Source organism: Leptodactylus fuscus, chromosome 10 (assembly GCF_031893055.1).
Source record: "Leptodactylus fuscus isolate aLepFus1 chromosome 10, aLepFus1.hap2, whole genome shotgun sequence".
Lineage (NCBI taxonomy): Eukaryota > Metazoa > Chordata > Amphibia > Anura > Leptodactylidae > Leptodactylus > Leptodactylus fuscus.
The window spans coordinates 45,661,281-45,682,700 of record NC_134274.1 but is presented as its reverse complement, the minus strand read 5'-3'; the positions used below and the strand labels follow the sequence as shown (position 1 = coordinate 45,682,700).

At 43.8% G+C, this 21,420-nt stretch overlaps 1 protein-coding gene across 1 annotated transcript in view; it reads right to left on the bottom strand.

The window, feature by feature from the left end:
• Positions 1-879: 879 nt before the first annotated feature.
• Positions 880-21,420, bottom strand: part of LOC142183546 (microsomal triglyceride transfer protein large subunit-like) — a 62,079-nt gene continuing 41,538 nt past the window's right edge. The window contains exons 11-17 of the mRNA XM_075258669.1: positions 21,197-21,409; positions 20,937-21,030; positions 19,956-20,077; positions 17,680-17,901; positions 14,844-14,968; positions 10,302-10,472; positions 880-1,168 (exon numbers count right to left, since the gene is read on the bottom strand). Coding sequence (XP_075114770.1) covers positions 1,003-1,168; positions 10,302-10,472; positions 14,844-14,968; positions 17,680-17,901; positions 19,956-20,077; positions 20,937-21,030; positions 21,197-21,409 — 1,113 coding nt within the window. The 3' untranslated portion in view covers positions 880-1,002. The remainder of the gene's footprint in view (positions 1,169-10,301; positions 10,473-14,843; positions 14,969-17,679; positions 17,902-19,955; positions 20,078-20,936; positions 21,031-21,196; positions 21,410-21,420) is intronic.

Here is a 21,420-nt window from a genome sequence, read left to right as displayed (position 1 = left end):
ATGAATGTTCACATACTATATTACACTGCTCTTGTCTGCAGCTTATCTCAGCTTCTGATAAATCCAGGTCTGTTATCTCTCTATTAGAGATGAGCGAGTACTATTCAAAACTACCATTTCAAATAGCACACTCCCATAGGAATGAATGGTAGCTGCCGGCACGCAGCCAGGTTCGGCGTCCAGCTGCTTAACCCCCCTGTGCGCCGGCCGCTCCCATTCATTCCTGTGGAAGCGTGCTATTCAAAACGGTAGTTTCGAATAGTACTCGCTCATCTCTACTCTCTATGTAAACACACAGCTAACCCTCAGTGGATTGTGTACCAGCATTTGCATATTATCTGGTCTCCTCTAGGCAGCATGCTGACACACTGGATGGGAAAACACCTTTAATCCAAATTTGCAGTTTGCTACTTTTAAACATGGCGGGAAAAAGAAAATCTAATTTGTTGCAAAATTCTAAAACAGCTATGAACGTAGCCAGAAGTCAACATGCATTTTTGGAGTCATGTATATAACTTAGATGATTTTGAAATGGTGTATTTTGGCAGCCCTATTACAGTTGCAATGCCTAGACCTCATAGGGTTCTACATAACTAGACTTCTATCATTATAAATGAAACTTTTTTACAGCCATATAAAAAAATAACCTATTACACAACTTTTTATTTTTGGCCATGTCACAGTCTCTTAAAAATAGCATAAGGTGTTTTCACTCAAACAAATAAGATATATTTTCTGCACAAAGGGACCGCTCAGCGCATGCGCGCACCTAGCCTTTCACCCTCTGTGTTTTGGAACGTAAGCATGTTTGTGACAGTCGGTATACACCAGGACGATCTGCGTGATGAAGCACAATAGCGGAGACTGATTTCCCTTCTAAATGGATTTTATTGACCTCCTCAGATTACATAGTCATCCTGCTCTCGTGTGACAAGTTGAGTCCACAGCTGTGGTAATTAGTATGGCTTCTCGGAATGGAGATGTAATAGAGGCTCGCCGCTGTCAGACTACACTGCTTACATCCTCAGCAGCCTTCAATGTCCTACACATCTCAGAGTTTGCATTATGAAAGGGAAAATCTCGCCCCCACTGAGTAGATATTCTTCTTTTCCTTACAATATGGGATGTGTTGCTTGCTGGAAAAGTTTCATGAAGAATATAGGTTTCTCTGCCAAAGGAAAAAAATAGAAAAAAAAAGTCAGGTCACACTATGGATTGATTATTTATTTCATGATAAATACCGTAATTTATCTCTCTCACTGGTAGTTTATAGAGATGAGCGAGTAGTATTCGATCGAGTAGGTATTCGATTGAATACTACGGTATTCAAAATATTCGTACTCGATCGAGTACCACTCACTATTCGCAGTAAATATTTGATTCAGAACCAGCGTTGATCAATGCTGGTTCTGCAGCAGGCTCGTCCTTGCTAGTCAGGAGAGCTGGTAGCTTGCTGTTACGAGGGAGCTGCCTTTCTTATAGGAATGAATTGACCAGCGTTGATTGGCCGAATGCTGTACACTGGCCAATCAACGCTGGTTCTGCCGGAGGCTCTTCTGTGAGGAGACTGAGTCTAATATTGGACCACAGCAGTGTCCATTGTGGTCCGATCTTACACTCCACCTCCTCACAAACTAACCTCGGGCAGAACCAGCATTGATTGGCCGAATGCTGTACACTGGCCAATCAACACTGGTCAATTCATTCCTATGAGAAAAAGTAAGATCCCTCGTAACAGCAAGCTGCTAGCGCTCCCGACTAGCAAGGACAAGCCTGCTGCAGAACCAGCGTTGATTTGCCGCAGGCTCATCTTTGCTAGTCAGGAGAGCTGGCTGCTTGCGGTTACGAGGGAGCTCACTTTTTTTTTATCAGCGCAACTGCAAGCGCTGTGCAGTTAAAGCACACAGACCCCATAGACTATAATGAAGTCCGTGCGCTTTAACTGCACAGCGCTCCTCCTAAATACTCTCCTCCTGCTACTCGTGGACTTGGTGAGACTCCTTTAGTCGAATAATGGTTTCCCCTGAAACGAGCATTTTTTCCCCATAGACTATAATGGGATTCGATATTCGATTGAGTAGTCGACTATTGAGGCTCTATTCGAAACGAATCTCGAATATTTCACTGTTCGCTCATCTCTAGTAGTTTAGTAATCTGTATTTTATAACCATTGTATCCTGATATCAGTTCTTCTTTGGAAGCTGAGCTGCAGTGATGAGGGAGAACGGAGCAGCCTGAACCAGTGGTATGGTAGGAGGTGTGTCTGAGACTACCTCATTCGCCCTGAAGACATTTTAGCTAAATTCAAGTCACAGATCATGGCTGTTCCCTAATAAAGGTGAGATATATAGCAACTAAGATGCAAATAAATATCCGCTTATTAATTGGATGGTTCTATTTAGGCATCTTTCTGGAACTGTTATTTTTGGTAATGTTTGAGCATAATATGGTACAATATAAGGTACTGCACAGTGCAACAATAAACCTAAGGCTACAGACACACGAGCGAGGTGCTAAGTGGCTGTGAAAAATGGACATTTGTACATCAGTCTATATTGGCCTCATAGCCTACATTCCCATGCATTGAATTTAATGCAGCTGTTAAAAAAAAAAAAAAAAAAAAAAAAGTCCATCATATTACCAGTATTTACTGTCATGTGAATATACTCTAACTCAAAGGTGTTGTCCACGAATTTTAGGACCCAGGGAGGCAGTCGGGGAAGGAGAAGAAAAAAAAAAAACTTTTCTAAGGGGCAACACGGTGGCTCAGTGGTTAGCACTGCAGCGCTGGAGTCCCGGGTTCAAATCCTGCCAGGAACAACTTCTGCAAGGAGTTTTTATGTTGTTTGCGTGGATTTCCTCCCATTCTAGAAAGACATACTGATAGGGAAAAAAAGTATATTATGATCTCTATATGGGGCTCACAATCTACATAAAAAAAACCCCAAAAAACCCTTTTCTGCCCCCAGAGTTTCAGTGTTCGATGCCACTATTCAGCCCAGCATATGCTGTGGAGTCGCCGGCAGAAGTTCTGCATCAGCAGCCTCAACAACCACAGAAAAGGAACTGGTTCGTTACCTGTGGCTGCTGAACGGCTGCAAAATCACGGCCGCAAAATAACGCGGCGTTTACGATCCACGCTCCCATTGAAATCAATGGGAGCGTATACGGGTTTTGCAGGTGGTGAATCAGGGCTATGCCCTGGAGTTCAATCATTACCCCCGCGACCGGTTTATTTCAACCCGCATCTTACCTCCTGCCCAGCAGAACATCTTAGCGGCAGACGTCCTGGAGTATATGTCAAAAGGGGCCCTGGAAAGGGTACCCTCTCGAAAGAAGCCACGGTGTCTATTCCCCAGTCTTCCTCGTCCCCAAACCATTTGGGGACTCGAGGATGATAATAGACTTAAGGTTTCTCAACCGGTTCCTAAAAAGAAGACCCTTTCGAATGGAAACCATAGACTCTGTGAAAGCCTTCCTTCAACAGGACGAGGTAATGGTAATCCTGGATGCTTACCTACACGTGCCTAAATTTCCTCCACACAGAAGATATCTAAGAATAGCCATCCAGATATCTGGCCACAGAGAGCACTTTCAGTTCACCGCCCTCCCTTTCGGCTGTCATGACCTGATTGTTTGTGTTGGTGTATTGTTCTGTCGGGGATTTGATCTGGGCGTCTGTGATCTGCTGGTGGGTTCCCTACCATTGAGCCATCAGTGTGCACATAGTGTTCTGGTCTTCTGAACACACTTGAGGTTATAGGAGTCTAACCTCAGGTGTTATGTATCGCCATCATCCTATGGTAGGATCTGGCGGCCTTTATTAGGAAGAGGGCTGGCTCCACCAGTTGCCGGTTTTTGTGGTCCCAACTTAGAATTCTTGGCCTTAGGAGGAGGAGGAGTGTTCTGCTTGTGCTTACTGACTAGAAAGGAGTTTGAGTGTTGTTTGTGTGTGAGTTGGTTTTTCCCTCCACACTTCTACTCTGCCCTGCCCTTCACGTCTGTTTGTTTGGCACTATCTGGTTGTTCGAGGTGGGTTCCAGTTTATTTTACCCCAGTCTCATGTTTACCCTTTCCTCACCTCTCCACTGTCCCTCTCCTCATTCTCTTGTTTGGTTTGTGTTGTGCTGCGTGTCAGTTGTCCAGCACCTCCCGTCCTGTTTGTTTGTCCGCAGCTGCACCTTTATTTCTGCAGGGGTCACCACCCTAGAATCCCCAGTCCCTAGCTTTCTTGCAGCTCTTGCCCTGTCTGTCTGTCAGGTCCTCGTGCTAGAGAGCCAGGAGTCGTCGGGGCCAAGGTTAGCTTGGAGACAGCTGATCACCACCCGTAGGCAGGGCCTAGCTAGCCACCGTAGTGCCAGGGATAGTCTCCTTCCCCTGTCTCCTTAGCGGTGCAATCTGCAGCCTGGAATCTGTGTCTGGACTCTGACACGAACGTGACATCGGCATCTCATCAGCCCCATACGTTTTTACCAAGACGGTCGCCCCCGTTGCCGCCGCTCTGAGACTAGAAGGCCTGTTCGTGGTTCCTTATTTGGACGACTGGCTCATAAAAGCGCAGTCTACTTCAGTGCTTCAACATCATCTTCAGATCGCCGCATCCTTCCTGCAGAAGTTAGGATGGGTGGTCAACTGGGAGAAGTCCGAAGTAGTGCCAGCCACTCAAAGAAAATTCCTCGAGTTTATTCTGGATTCCCAGAACATTCAGATCTTTTTTTCCAGCCCAAAGTAACTGAAGATACAGGCGGCTGCCCGGTTCTTCCTCAAAAGTCGACATGTTACCATCCGGACCATCATGAGGGTTCTAGGCATGATGTCATCCTCGGCCAGGGCGGTCCCTTGGGCTTTATGGCATTTGCATCCCCTCCAGAGGGAAGTGTTGAGCGCCTGGAACAGGTCTCCACGGGGACTGAAGAAGATGATCTGCCTCTCTCCCAGTACCCATTTTTCCCTCAGATGGTGGATACACCTGAAAGATGGAAGGTTCTCGGTCCAACCTCGTTGGACTCTGTTGACAACAGATGCAACCCATACGGGATGGGGAGCCCACCTAAACAGTAAAACCGGTCCGGGACAGTGGAGGAATCCGGAGGAGGAAACTTCCAACTTAAAAGAGCTGAGAGCAGTCTATCTGGGACTTATGTACTTCGAACCTTGACTGCCTTCCCTTTGAGAAAGGGGGCGGTGAGACAACATAACTAATATATCTGAACAAACAAGGTGGCACCAGAGTTCCATCCCTCCTGAGAGAGGCGAACCTAATTTTTTCGTGGGCAGAGAAGAACCTGTCCCACTTATCCACTGTTCACATCAAAGGCTCCCTGAACATAGTAGCAGATCAGCTGAGTCTGGGTATCCCTGTATCAGGAGAATGGTCTCTCAATCAAGACGTATTCCACCAGATCGTCCAGAGATGGGGTCTTCCGGATGTCGACCTTATGGCAACCCGACTCAATGCCGGGGACCTTCTGCTCCCTCTATCAGGAGGATAACCCCTTGGCAGAGGATGCCCTGTCCATCCTGTGGAGGTTCAGGCTGATATACATCTTCTCTTCCCTCCAATTTCCATCATACCCAAGATATTGATGAAAATAAGACAGGACCAAGTCTCGGGAATCGACATAATCCCGTTCTGGCCAAAAAGGACTTGGTTTGCGCAGCTCACGTGGATGGCAAGGTGGCACCAGATCTCCGGCCCTTCTAAGAACCACGAACCTAATCTCCGCATGGGCAGAGAAGAACCTATCCCATCTATCCGCTATTCACATCAAGGGCTCCCTGAACATAGTAGCGGATCAGTTGAGTCGGGGTATTACCGCATCTGGAGAATGGTCGCTTCATCCAGGAGTGTTCCAGCAGATCGTCCAAAGATGGGGTCTCCCAGAGGTCAATCTCATGGTGACCCAACTCAACGCCAAGGTAGAAACCTTCTGTTCCCTCCATCAGGAGGACAATCCCTTGGCAGTGGATGCCCTGTCCATCCCTTGGAGGTTCAGGCTGATTTACATCTTCCCTCCAATTCCCATCATATGCATGGTATTGATGAAGATAAGACAGGACCAAGTCTCGGGTATCGCCATAATCCCTGGTCAAAAAGAACTTGGTTTGCCCAGCTCATGAGGATGAGTCAAGGCGTTTACTGGAGGCTCCCCCCACCCCCTCCCAGACCTGGTAACTCAAGGAGAGCTGACCTTCCAGGATCTGAGGAGATTCAACCTGACAGCCTGGAGGTTGACCAGTCCCTATTAAGGAATAGCGGACTCTCAAGAGCTGTCCTGAAGACGTCGTGTGTCCGTGCGGAATCAACTAATAAAAATTACCAAAGGATCGGTAACATATTCAATTCCTGGGACCGGGAACACGAGGTGGATTCCTTGGATCCCGCAGTGGAGGCGATCCTGGACTTCCTTCAGGACAGCCTAGACAGGGGGCTCTCGGTCGCTTCCCTAAAGGTACACATAGCCGCCCTCTCCGCCTATCTGGGGAGGCGATTATCTCAATACTCTCTAGTAAGCACCTTTTTGAAGGGTGCCGGGAGGTTGAGACCAGCAGTAACTGCTCCTGTCCACAAGTGGGACCTCAGCACGGTCCTGTCGGCACTATGTGAAAAACCATTTGAGCCTCTAGAGAACACAGAACTAAAGTTCCTCACGTATAAAGTGAGTTGAGGTGAGTTGCAGGCGTTCTCTTCCGAAGAGCCTTATACCATCTTCTTTGAGGATAGAGTCCAACTGTGGTACCCTCCATCTCCTCCAACAGGTACAAATTGCTTACATTACCAGTTTTTCATTCATCCCCCTCCACGGCGGAAGAGGTTAAGTTTCACTTGTTGGACCTATCGAGATGCCTGAGAATTTACATACAGCACACCCGCTCTTTTAGAAGAGCAGAAAACCTACTCATAAATTTCTTGGGAAGACTAAATGGCCTGGGGGCTTCTAAACCCAATATATCTAGGTGGGTGAAGGAGGCCATTAGGATTTCATTTTTTTTCCCAAGGTCTGCCTCCACCTGCCTTCCTAAGAGCGCACTCCACGAGGTCAGTGGCAACCTCGTGGGCTGAGAGATGCGCTTTGCCATTAGAACAGATTTGCGCTGCTGTGGCATGGAGCTCAGACTCTACCTTTGTGAGGCACTACAGGCTATCTAGCCGTGCTGCAGAGGTCTCTGCTTTCGGCCTTATGGTGTTAAGCTCGGTTGAGCAGCAAAACCCACCCTAAGGGGATTACTTTCTATCTCCCTATCCCATATTGTGCTGCTGGTGGGACGACAGGGAATGGTTGGTTATGTAGATAACCTGTTCTCCCTTAGTCCCAACAGCGGCACAAGTCTCCCTAAGTGTAATTGGAGGAGAGCAAAGGGAAAAAAAAAAAAATAATAAAAAAAAAAAAATATATATATATATATATATATATATATATATATATATATATATATATATCAACGTTATTTTGTGTGTGTGTGTGTGTGTGTGTGTGTGTGTATGTATATGTGTATATATATATATATATATATATATATATTTATGTATAAAGCTATCTGGCTATATTACTTCGTATTAACATGCATGGGGAGGGGTTTGGTGCCCTCTTGTAGGGACCAGCCAGATGTTCAACTTGGCTAATTAAAATTCCGCCTACCCTACCAGCATACAGGGGCAGAGAATACCCCATAATGTGCCGCTGTTGGGACTAAAGAAAAACAGGATATCTACATAACCAACCATTATAGATAACAAAGTGATACTATGGACCTTTTGTAACTAAAGTAAAATTGGACATGTCATATTTTTCATATACAATCTATTTCACCTCCAGTATCAGACATGGATCTGTATATTGTATTTTATACATTTTACAGTTGAATCCTCTACAAAGTGGAGATACGCGTATCTCTTTAAACATGAACAGATCTTGACGGCTGCGATAAAGCAGTCTATTGGTTAACTCCAGTCCTCTCATCTGTGTGTTATCTGCAGTCTAATAGGAACAGGAGTCATATTTTGTCTGGGAGATATAACTCTTGGTGGCTATTACAGCAGAGAATCTGGGGGACTGGTAAATAATGCAGAAGATAAAAGTGGCCTTTTGTGCTACGATTCAAGGCGTTCAGTGCAAATATTATTATTTAATATCCATTATCTATAAAAGGGACTGTAGTGCAGGGGACCTGGAGGGGAATGCGTGTGGCGCACTAAAGAGGTGACTCTTTGTAGTTGTGGTATTATAACCAGAGTATGCTGTCAAAAACAGCAAAAATCTATCAAAAGCATAAGATTAATTTCTATTTATAAGGTGGCCATTAAAAAAAAAAAAAAGGGGTTACATCTACCAGCCAACAAATTATTGCTTAAAGGGATTGTATTAAAATCACATTTTTTCTTGGTCACATGTAGGAATAGCCTTAAGAAAGGCTATTTGTCTCCTACCTTTAGAGGTCTTCTCTGCGCTGCCGTTCGGTAGAAATCCTGGTTTTTGTCTGTATGCAAATGAGTTCTCTCGCAGCACTGGGGGCAGTCCCCAGCTCTCAAACAGCACTGTTCCCAAAGCTGTGAGAGAAATCTCCAGCACCGCCTCCATCTTCTTCAGGAATGTCCTCTCTGCGCGTCTTCTTCCGGAGCTAGGTTCAAACTTCCACGCAGGTGCAGTCAACTCTGCCATTGGGACTCGGGCAGAGCCGATTGCACATGCGCGCAGCCATTTTTTTGTGGCCGCTTACCCCAGCTTACTGTGTAAGCGGACACAAGAAAATGGCCGCTTACACCAGTCAGGCATGCGCAGTCGGCTCTGCCCGAGGCCCGACGGCAGAGCCGACTGCGCATGCATAAAAGTTTGAACCCAGCTCTGGAAGAAGACGCGTAGAGAGGCCATTCCTGAAGAAGATGGAGGCAGCACTGGAGATTTCTCTCACAGCTTTGGGAACGCCCCCAGTGCTGTTTGAGCACTGGGGCCCGCCCCCAGTGCCGCGAGAGAACTCATTTGCTTACAGACAAAAAACGGGATTTCTACCGAATGGTGGGGCGGAGAAGACATCTAAAGATATGAGAAGTGTGATTGAGAAAAAAAATGTGATTTTAATGATAGAATCCCTTTTATCTGAAAAACACGGCTGAGAATCGACATTGCTATGTGAATAAATATAGATCGTGTGGGATCTTTCATTGTCACGGACCCATTTACCTGAATGGGTGAACTGGGTCTGTGAAGATGGATCCAACAGACCTATCCATAAAAAAATAGATCATACAGTGAAACTCTGTTGTGTGAATAAGTGTTAAGACTAACAGCACAAAGCACCCAACATATGCTAATGGAAACCATAGGCTTCAATTCTCCTAGTACCTGAAAGAGTGTCATTTAGGCCTGTACCTGGCTGATAGGTGTTGGAATATCATTTTTGTAACTACAGGAATACTTGCATTTTCCTATACAGAAGGCTGTATGTTTTGGGTTTTGTTTTTTTGGGGGATTTTTCTTTTGTTTTTTTTTTGTTTTGTTTTTTGCAATGCAACCCTAGAGGAGAGGAATGTCACTGAGCAGGATCCGTCCCAGGTTTCCATAGGCTATGCATGCCTTGAGCCTTATTGGTTATGTTATGACATGTTACAATGTCCTTGCACCATGGTGGATGAAGTGTTGATCCTTTTAAGTAGTACATTTCATCATGTCACTTTTTGGAAATAGCAGCATATCAATTATACCGACAAAAACTCTGGACAATGGACAGTAATAATGGATGCCCATAGGTTACTGTCCATTATCCATTAACATTAAGAAATAACGGACACTTGACATCAGTCATAAAACCGTTATTTTTCATGCACCCTGAATTCTTGTGTCCGCAAAAAGTAACGGACATGTGAGTGATTTGGTGTAAATGGACACCAATGGTCACTAACGGATAAAATCCCATTGAAATTGATAAGATTTTTAACATATTTGTGATCGTTCTGCTAATGTGCGTTAATAAAATGTTTTGAAGGACAATAGCAACGGACACTACTAACAGATGGTCACACACTGTAGTGTGAACAACCTCTAAGCAGTCTATGGTATTTTTTTATATGAGTGTGAACCTGGACATAGATGTAACACATATGGGAGGAAATCTATGCAAACATGGGGAGAACATACAAACTCCTTGCAGGTGTTGTTCTTGACAGGATTCGAACCCAGGAATCCAGCGCTGCAAGGCTGCAGTGCTAACCACGTTGTCACCATGTTGCCCCTTCGCATGCAGAATTTTACCAGGCAATAGCATCACATTTTATTCGTCGTAAAATGACTAAAGGATACTAGTACCTGCAAGGCATGTTATCCTGTCGTAGCTCAAGACACATCTGTATCGGTGATCCTGTAAGTTGCAGTATTGAGTCCAAATTTACAGAGGTTTCTGCATCAGCCTCAGACTTTAAGAATAGATGAAAGAAGGAGGTGTCAATATCTGTCACGAAGTCTAGGACAAGACCAGCTCTAGGATGGAATGAAAAGGAAATTGACCATAAGAAATAGTTACAAAAGAATTATTAGTTGTAGTTAGGTTAAGAACTGAAATGTCACCCACAGGAACAAATGTCTGCACAATTTTGTGGGTAAGACTAAGGTATCATCTTCACAATGGTGCGGTTTTTGGCCAGCACAGCACTGAATATGATGCAGATCTTTTAGTACTAAAGATTTGCCAAAACAAATACCGTGTTTCCCCAATCTGTTGCTTTTGGGACAGAAATACTGATTTGGCAATTAAATCCACATTATGATTAAAAAGACTTTATAACGGAGTCGTTCATGATGTTAAGGATGCCGCCCTCTATAGGGTGGCGTACAGAGTGCACTGTTCTCCTAATTACATCCTGGAGAATAGATTTGCATATTTTTTACCCAGAATCCCTAGCGGAGCAGGAATGACTTGTAAGTCTCCATACTGCCTATGTAGGCAAACGCTCTCTCTGATGTGTACGATTGTCCCCAAAAATAAGACAGTCTTATATTAAATTTTGGTCCTAAAGATGTGCTAGGTCTCATTTTCAGGGGATGTCTTATTTTATTTTTGTGTGCTGCTGCCACCACTGCACTACACTGAGATGTGCTTCCTGCGCGAAGATTGAATGAAGAAAAACATTGCAGCCGGCTGAACGCTGTGTGCGGTGCTACGTGTGCACAGGAAAGCCAGCTGCTGACGCTGCTGTGATACCGTACGTTGTATCCACTGTTCCTGCTGCTGTGGGATGAGCTGGGAGAGTGGATTTCCTCCCCCCCCCCCCCCCCGCCGCATACGATGCTTAGTGTATGCACAGCGGGCATCTCCCAGCTCATCCTACAGCAGCAGAAATAGTGGATCCAACGTTTCACAGCGGTGTCAGCAGCCGGCATACCTGTGCACACGGAACATCACGCACAGTGTTCAGCTGGTTGCAATGTTTTTCTTCATACAATCTTTGCGCAGAAAGATTATTATTGGGGGATGTCTTACTTTCAGGGGGTGCCTTATATTAGACAATTTAACAAAACCTCTGTTATGTCTTACTTTCGGAGATGACTTATTTTCAGGTAAACCTCTGGTGTATAGGTATTCCATTGGTTAGATGATAAATGGTAGATTCTTGGAGGTTTCACTGCTCAGACCCCATTCGTTGGTGCCCTATTCCCCCTAGCTACATGACTGTCATGGAATTTATTGAGTTGTTCAGAAGTAGCGCATCTTTGGCTCACATCCGTTCTATCTTGCTCACCACTTTTAAGACTGAGCAGAGTAGGGATTAAGGTGACCTAGGGTTATGCCTTAGCCAGCCACATTTAATACAGCTCAAATAGAAACTGACATGAGGTATAGCTGAAATGTATGCCAGTCAGGGATAACTTGCGAGGCTTAAGAATTATTCATTCCTAATATTTGTGGTGCATCATACAACAAAGGAGGAATTGATTAAAGGGATCCTATCATTAAAACTCAATTTTTTCTGTCTACCACGTAGGAATAGCCTTAAGTAAGGCTATACTTCTCTTATCTTTAGATGTATTCTCTGCGCCGCCGTTCAGTATATAATCCGGTTTTCGAGGGAAAGGAGTTCTCTCGCAGCACTGGGGGCGTCCCCAATGCTGCGAGAGAACTCTCCAGCGCTGCCTCCATCTTCTTCAGGAACGGGTCTTATGCTGGCTGTGGCTTCAAACTTCTAGGCCTTGGGTCTAGGGCAAAGCTGACTGCGCATGCCTGCCGTCCACAAGAAAATGGCCACTTTCAATAAGCCAAATGGCCAAATCGCGCTGTTTCCAGCCAGTGGGTAAGTGCTTGCTAAATATTGTAGAGGCAATCTTTTTGCATTTTTTTGGTCACATGGACTGATTATAGCCCCATACCATTCAAATGAATGGCCTGAGGTGCAAACCCAAGCACAGCAGCTATAGAAATGCACTGTACTGTGCTTGGTGAGTATTGTAGAGGCTACAAAGCTCACGTGTAAACACCAAACAGCTTTTCGGCCAAGGACCCAGATGTCAGACCCCTGTTGATCTTCAATTGATGACCTATCCTAAGAGTAGGTTGTCATTTCTAATGTCAGGTAAACCCCTTTAATGACTATGGCATGTCTCCTGCACTCTGTGTAGCAAAAAGCATTTAGGATAGGTGCTGGTGTATATTTAAGATATCATTTATACAGTTTCTGGCAAACACTACAGTATATCTGCGACACCGCTAGAGGCTGGCCCCCACCCCCACTTTTCAGTAACATGGTTTATGGGTTTGCAATTGTATATTATACATTTTCTGCCAGAAACTGGAGTAACAATCAATAAATTCCCTCCCAATGAATTTGACCCTAAAGGATGCACAGGATTAAAAAAAAAAAAAAAAAAAAAAAAAAAATATATATATATATATATATATATATATATATATATATATATATATATATATATATATATATATATATATAAACACGACCTCTATTTTGTGACCCAACACCTCCGCACATCATATACATGTATGTACATTCATGCCTATATTATATTAGTTAGAGAAAGATAGTGGGAAATTCAGGTGTGGGGGCTTTTTTTATTAACTAGTGTATTTTTTTTCTTCCTAAAGTGTCAAGCAAAGAAAATTTCATCTGATCCCCTGCCTTTAGTCCTAGCACTCATCTTCAGTTTCTCTCAGCCTGTCAACATTATCCTATCCCTGCCTTTTGCAATGATATATATATTAGAAAGATGTGACACATTATTTAATAAGATAAAACATCACGCAGAGACTGGTGAGTTAATGGGTTCACTTTCAAGTTTAAATCTCACAAAGATCATCTAAAACAGCATGTTAATTTACAGCTCCTATCAATTTAGTGCCGAGCATGCGGAGGAGAAGGCCCACTCGTGTAGCAATGGTGCCCTCTGCTGGAAAAAGGAAGACAGTAAGCCCTTGCCGAAAACATCTTTCGTCTGTAAACCACTTCTTCAAATCCAGATTTTTTACAGGTTTAAAACAACCATTGTCTACATAGTGATCTGGCATACACTGATAAGCAAGAGGGTAACAATTTTTTGACCTTTTCACTTTCAGGTTCCATATCTCATCATCCACTACAGAAATCCAGTATGAGACTACCATCATTTTATAGACAATTCTGTCATATATATATATAAACTTGACTTGCGACTATTTAACATCCTCTAATAGTGCAGGCAGTGGCGTAACTTACGGGGTAGCAGCTGCCACAGGGCTCGGGACATTAGGGGCCTTTTGTCAACCTCTACTGCTGCGTTTTTGTTTTTTGTTTTTTTTCCCTTAATAGGAGTTACTCCAGCCTGTAACGGGCCCTATTTACTTACTGATCCTGGTAGGGGCCGGGGATCGGTAAGTGACGCCGTGAGCCCCATAAACACTATTATACTCCCCGAGGCCCAAGAGAGGTAAAGGAACATAAAAAACAGTGTTACTTACCTCTCTGCACTCCAGACAGGCTTCAGGCCTAATTGTGTGATGTCCCTGACATCACATGATCGGGGCCAGTGTCCCAGGTCATGTGACGTCCGGACATCATTGAAGATGGCCAACACCACTGAGGACTGCAGCGGAGCCGGGGATAGATAAGTGACAGTGTTTTTTATATTGGTCTCTCCTCTCGGTCTCTGATTATTATTATACTCTGGGGCCACTATGGGGCATAATACTGTGTGCAGGGGCCACTATGCGGCATAATAGAGCGCGCAGGAATGCGGGGGGAGGGGGGTGTCGGTCAAGGTCTTTAGCATCGGTGTCGGTCAGGGGGCAGGCCATGTCAAAAGTTCGCTACAGGGCCCCACCGTTCCTAGTTACACATCCTTAACCAACGAATAGAAACAAAATTTGTTCAATTGTGTTCCTCCTCCTCATGCTATAAAATGGCTAACATTGTGTATTGGGCTATAGTTATACCCATGTAGACAGCATCACTATATAGTCTGCATTTCTATTGAATATTAAAAAGGGGTTTAACAATATTTTTGGTAAAAATAGGATAGTGGAAAACTTGCAAAATCTGTGACCACTCAGACCCCTGCCGATCAGAAGAATGGGAAGTTGTCCCCTGTTCTGAAAGGAGTGATGGGTGAAGACAATTCGCCCACCACTCCATTCATTTCACTGAATCGGATCACATGACTCCTAGAAATTAGATATACTTTGCGGGGAAACCGGACACCAAGTTTTCACTCCTTCTGCGCTACATTGAAGAAAATAAAGTCTTAAAATTGGGATATGAAATCATGTAGCTGTTTAGGTAATATGTGGACATGCTCGGTGCTGGATTTTATGTCTTTCTATTACCCTATTAAATACAAAGGCATAGACAGTAATAACTTGAATCGTACTTGGTATTGATGTTGGTTTTTGACTGCTGATCCCAAATGCTGATATCAATTTTGGCAGAGATGTCTAGTCCAAGAGCAGCCTGATGCTGGACAATGGCATGGAGCCCAGACTGCAGTGGTATCCACTAGAAAATAGGAGAAAAAAAAAGTTGATTACAGTAATGTAAGAAATGATAATGAATTATTAAAATAATTTACATATATTTCTGGGATATAAAAACTTTTTAAAGGGATCCTATCATTAAAACACAATTGTTTTGTGACTAACACATAGGAATAGCCTTAAGAAAGGCTATTCTTCTCCTACCTTTAGATGTCTTTTCCGCGCCACCGTTCAGTAGAAATACTGGTTTTCAAAGGTATGCAAATGAGTTCTCTTGCAGCACTTGGGGCGGGCCACAGCACTGGGGGCGTCCCCAATGCTGCGAAAGAACTCTCCAACGTCTCCTCCATTTTCTTCAGGAACGGCCTCTTCACGCGTCTTCTTCAGGCGCTGGGCGTCAAACGTCTAGGCCCCTGGCAGAGCCGACTGCATATGGCAGCGGCCACAAGAAAAATGGCCGCTTACACAGTAAGTGGCTATTTTCTTGTGGTCTGTAGCCATTCGCAGTCGGCTCTGCCCTCGGCCAGAAGCCTAGAAGGTTAACCCCTATCGCGGAAAAGAAGACGCAAAGAGGCCGTTCCTGAAGAAGATGGGGGCGATGCTGGAGAGTTCTCTCGCAGCATTGGGGACGCCCCCAGTGCTGTTTTAGCTTAGCGAATCCCATCCACACATTGCGGAAAAATATGCGCAACCATTGCTGTTTTGGAAATCATAGCAAGTCAATTATACCTACCGAAACACCAGAGGTTTCCCTATAAGTATAATTGATGCAGAAATTCTGCAGCATATGTTTACTGCAGCCCACTATGGGTGGCTTTGTCCTCAGAAAACCCATACACCGCCTTCAACTGAACCTATTGACTCCCCCACACACATGCATGCTTGGCCAAGGGAGCATGGGATGGGAAAGGAGAGTAAACTGCTGCCAGATACCTCTAGATGGTCTATTTCCCAGGGAAACAAGGGATCGTACATGATCAAATTAAACATGCACAAGTCTTCTTTTCCCCAATGTCACTCCGAATATTAAAGGGATTTACCGGGCAAAAAAAATCATTTTAAAAAAGGAGTCTGTTAGTGCTATTAATGGGTTAATAAATGTCCCCAAATACTTTTAGCAGTATTTTGAGTGATTTCTGGGGTTCTCAGTGAGCTTACTGGATCCTCTGCATTTGTTTACATCCCTAACTTCCTCTTCTGTGTTTCCTACAAGTTCCAGGATGCCTCACTTCTCCTCCCTCTCTCACTGACGGACCCCCTCCCTTACTCACACCCCCCCCCCCCTCCCTGTTTCCTTAGCTAGTCCGACCACTACACCCTCAGCAGCCATCCTTAGAATACTAGATCTCCATGACCAGTCCTCTCAAACTCACTGTCCGCTTCCCTTTCAGAACACTCCCCTCCAACACCATGTAACACAATCTAACACTATGTAACACAATCTAAGGGGGCATTCACACGGAATAACGCTGGGCGTGTATCACAGCCGTACACACTGGCGTTATGGCAGACAGCCGAACACTTCCCATTCACTTCAATGGGAGCACTCGTAACAGCAGCATTTATGAGCGCTCTCATTGAAGTGAATGGGAAGTGTTCGGCAGTCTGCCATAACGCCGGCGTGTACGGCTGTGATACACGCCCGGCGTTACTCCGTGTGAATGCCCCCTAACACTGTTACAGAATCTAAGGGCCCCTTCACACGGCGTAAGCGTGCCGCTCATTTAGACACGTATACACGTGTCCGAGCGCGACGCTTCAAAACAGAGCCCATTGATTTCAATGGGAAGCACGCATATATGCATAGAAAAATATTATAAAAAACTGTCAATACATTCCTTATACACATGTATTTAGTGGCCAGATGGCCAAGGATTTTCGTTTGCTACTGTGATGTACAGTGTTTGGCTCTGTGATGAGAAAAGATCTCGGTATGGCCAGGTTTGAACAAATACAATGTGTATCTGAGAGATAAGTAATGTCCATGAAGTTGTCGCAGAAGGAAAGAAGGATCCATATAGATAAATCAGTCATAAGCATATCAAAAATATAAATGGATAAACAAGCGACACGTGATATACACACCAAGCACAATTTTAAAGACAAATGCATAGTAGGACATGCCAAGGCCGCATTTTATGTGTTGGACCTCCAGAGATCACAAACTCGTGACCTAAAGTATAGATAGGTCATCAGTTTGAACACTCTTTTTGGAGTTAGGAAACAACTTTAATATTCAGCGTATTAACATAAAACGCCACTCATTATGTGCATCATCTGCTCCTATACTTTGTGTTTTTGACCTTTAGTTTTGGGCCACGTAGTGACTTTGGAAGCAACTCCCACTTTGCAATTCCATTCTGTAACATGAGTTAAGGAGTCACAAGGTGGTACAGCAATCTTTGGTTGTGCAATTGAGGCCAAAGTTGGCGGGTAGTCCTAGCCTTAGCGTTCATATTTTGTTCATAAGGTTGGCTGACACTCTAAGGCCTCATGCTACATACAATGTAACAATAAACACTCCGTGTGCCACCATATAGTTCTTATTGAAATTGCCTCCATAATATGGAACATACCACTTTTTTTCTTTTGGTCAGATTTCATATAAAAATAAGGAATTTATTTCTTGTTTTTATCTTCAGATTCTTGTCTCAAGAACCTAAACACTCCATTACAGCCTCAAGAACATTATGAAGGATCACCCCTCTCCGTAATAATTGTCTTTGACCATACCTGAAGATAATCAACCAGCAGTAGGTTCCCTCTGACTACATTGGTTGGTTCTCCAGTACTTGAAAATACTTTAGACATTAAATCCATATACCCATTGAAAAACACAACTGGTCGCAACTGAACTCCTAACAAGATGGCTGACATTCCAACCATTGCCTCTTCTTCTTCGTCTGCTTCTCCTTCTCCAATGAGTGATTCCAGGCCTCGAGCTTCAAGAGATACCTAAAAAGTAGATAAAATAATAAAAAAAACTCCATAATTAATTATATCAAATAATAAAATTGTAACAAAATATGTATCTAGAGCAAGGCAAGTATAGCTAATGATCGGTTTATAGGTGTATGGCCAGGTGGAGGAATGTGCTGCCTCATGACTGAGGTGTCTGTTCCACTGGAGCAGAGCATATGAAGACAGGCGTTCAATATGCCAGTCATCATAAATATTCCCCATTGACTACAAACTCAAAATATAAGTCTGTTTGAACCTTGATCCAACTCCCATAGACTCGCATAGTTTGCCTCCTGTTCATACAAGAGATACTGTGTGCGTTAGAGCAGCAGAGAGGTGGTCAGCGCTCAGGAGCAGAGCACATAACTTCACAATAAAGCTGTCAGTTATTCTGTAACATTACACTAAATATAGGCTAATTTTTAACCAGGGGGAAGGGGGAATTTTTAACCAGGAGGAATTTTATTTTTTTTTTACTAGTGTGCTTCTTGCAACAGGACCAACGCTAGAGGCCTGAAATAGCTATTAGAGTTTGAGTGTTTCTTTAAGACTAAGGCCCCACACGGCAGAAACAGATCGTGGTTCTTCCTGCAGTGATTTAGACAGAAAGTTTGCTGAGATTTTTTCACGGTTGTGTCAAAGCCTGAACGACCGAGCTACTGAATGCTGCTTGCACTACTATGGAAACAGGGTAGGTAAGCTGTCCCTAGCGCTACGACGGCTGACTAGGTTCTGCCTGATGGTGTTGATCAGCTGTAACCAAGCTAAGCTTGGCCTCGACAACTACTGGCTCTCTAAACGCAAAGACCTAACAGACAAGTAGGATGAAAGCTGAAAGAGGCTAGGGACTGGGAAACTAGAGCCTTTCATCCCTAGCGAATGTCTGATATAGGGATTACAATGTACATTTTTTTTTTTCCTATCAGTATGTCTTTGTAGAATGGGAGGAAATCCACGCAAACACGGGGAGAACATACAAACTCCTTGCAGATGTTCTTAGTGGGATTCAAACCCAGGACTCCAGCGCTGCAAGGCTGCAGTGCTAACCACTGAGCCACCATGTTGCCCCTGTTTCTGTAGGTATAATTGACATGCTTTGATTACCAAAACCGCATCGGTTTTGGAAATCGCCGCTTGTCCGTTGCATGGTTTTTACCACAAAGTGGGCAAGGGATTCGCTAGAATCCCATTCACTTTGCTCTGACTGTAAAATGCCGCGGTTTTTCCTGTAGCATTTCCGAAACGTGGGGCCCCAGCCTATAGGGTTGAGATTTTACCTTATAAATTAGATACCTAATATTTGGCAACAGACAGACAGCTTTCTTCCTGCTGGACAAGAGCTGATATTGAACATCTGGAATTTAGTCTGACTATCTTCTGTGAGAAGATACCACGCTGCAGCAGTTTAACCAAATGCAGAAGTTCAGGGTTACTCTGCTACATCTCTATCTAAATACTTCAATTGCAAAATGACTGTAACTAAGAAAGTTATATATATTGTGGGGAACCACTAAGGTAGATGCTTGATAACAGTGCAGGAAACAGAGACAGGGTTATACTCAAGTTCAGTATTTATTCACTTGTGGTGCACAAACTGCCTTTACAAAGGCACAAACAAAACTAGGCCTTCTCGGCTGAGAACTAACTATGACAAAAGAAACTGTACCCGGACTATACAGGAGCCTGGCTGTCAGACTCTCATTCTGGTAACAACCATGGCTGGCACAGTACCTTGTTTGAAGGTTCAGTTCACACAGGAACTCTCAGCTTTGTCAGTGTGGTGCCACACTTCCTAATCCTGACACACAGTCTATAACAGGTCTTAATTACACAGCTGACCTCCCTGGTGTGGGTCTTTACCATACACCCTTTAGCTGCCTGGCTGGAACATACCTTTTCTCCCAGACCACACCCTTCACTTTCTCAAGTCATTCTAATCTTTTCAGTGTAGAAGAATCAGATACTATAAGGCTGGACCCAACAACACTTTAAGGAACAGTCTAAATAAGATTACTTGAGTTTTTGTTGCACATGAATTCATAGCTGACCTGCATTGCTTTAAGCTGATGGTTGCCATTATACAGCGTGATATCAGATATACTCCGTTTCAATAACCCGGAATCCGAGAACAAAAGATCCAGACCATAGGTGGATACTGTGTCATTTGCAGCTAGAAAACATTAAGAATGCGAGTTATACAAGAATAATGGCCGTTATAAGATAAAGGGTGTTAGGATCACATCCTCCATCTTGTATTTTGGCATCCATATTTCTCTATCAAAGATAAGTTGTTTGTCTCAAAAAGGAATTGGTTAGACTGATTAACATGGAGATGCTATGGGCTACAAGGAAATGGAATGGTAATGAATCCTTATCTAGCTGATCGACTTCAGAGCTGCACCTTTGTGCCAATGTAAAGTGTGTAAACAAGGATGTCTATTGTCTTTAGAATACCATGAGATAGACATCTAGGGTGTGTATTTGAGACATGTGCTGATGGCTGCCATTTTGTGAGACCATGCGATCACCATGCAGTCACAGACTCCATTTTAGACGTGAGCTAGCCCTTCGGGGGGTGTGACCTCTCTCCAGTCTCTTATCCAATAGATATGCATCAGGGCTATTGTTACAAACTTCTCCACCAATGGATGTTATGCTAATTATACTAGCCAATCCTGTTCTGTCTATTCCATGTGATATATACTGTTGTTCTAGCCACCATTAAACAGAATCCATTTTGATACACCACCATCTGTGTCTTGTGGTTCTCCAGGCTAAGGATGGCTGTAGCCGATCTTGGCCTGTTGTTTAATTTGAAACTACAACAACATAAGCTCTGGGGGTCTATGCCCCCAACAAGGGGTTATTTAGAACGTAACACGACATTGACATGTAGAACACCTCAGAAGACTTTATTACATAGATGATCAAGTCTGTATTGGTGCATTACAGTTATGCAGTACATTTTGTTCTAGATGACATAGTCGGTGCCACACACCATCTGAAGTTCTGCAACTTCACATACTTACCAGATAACAGTCCTGAAAATACAGTGGATCGGCCAGCTTGCAGCATTCTCCAGTAGTCATTCCGATATCTATCCTTGAAAGGGATCTTCATCATCTTCCTATGTAGTCAATAAAAAGATATCCATAACTAGATGACCCTACCTATTAGCATCATAACCCATTCTGGGCTTAGATTACTAGATAATTTCCCTCTCTTTGGTACTATTATTCTAAGTCTAGGATAATATCGCTCAATTCCTGAGAATTTGATGTCTATGAACTTGCCGATGATGGAGGCTGAGCTCGTGGTGTAGCTTGGAAAGAAGTAGGTTAGAAGATTCATTGTCCAAAGATTCCAGAGCCTCTGAGATGCTGTTGATGTCCGCCATAGAAAAATCTACAGACAAAAGAATCTCCGCTGCAATAAGCCGACTCTTTTTATCATACTCTTGATGCGTTTGATGGAGGATTTGCCTCAAGGTGTCCTTCACCTCCTATAATCACA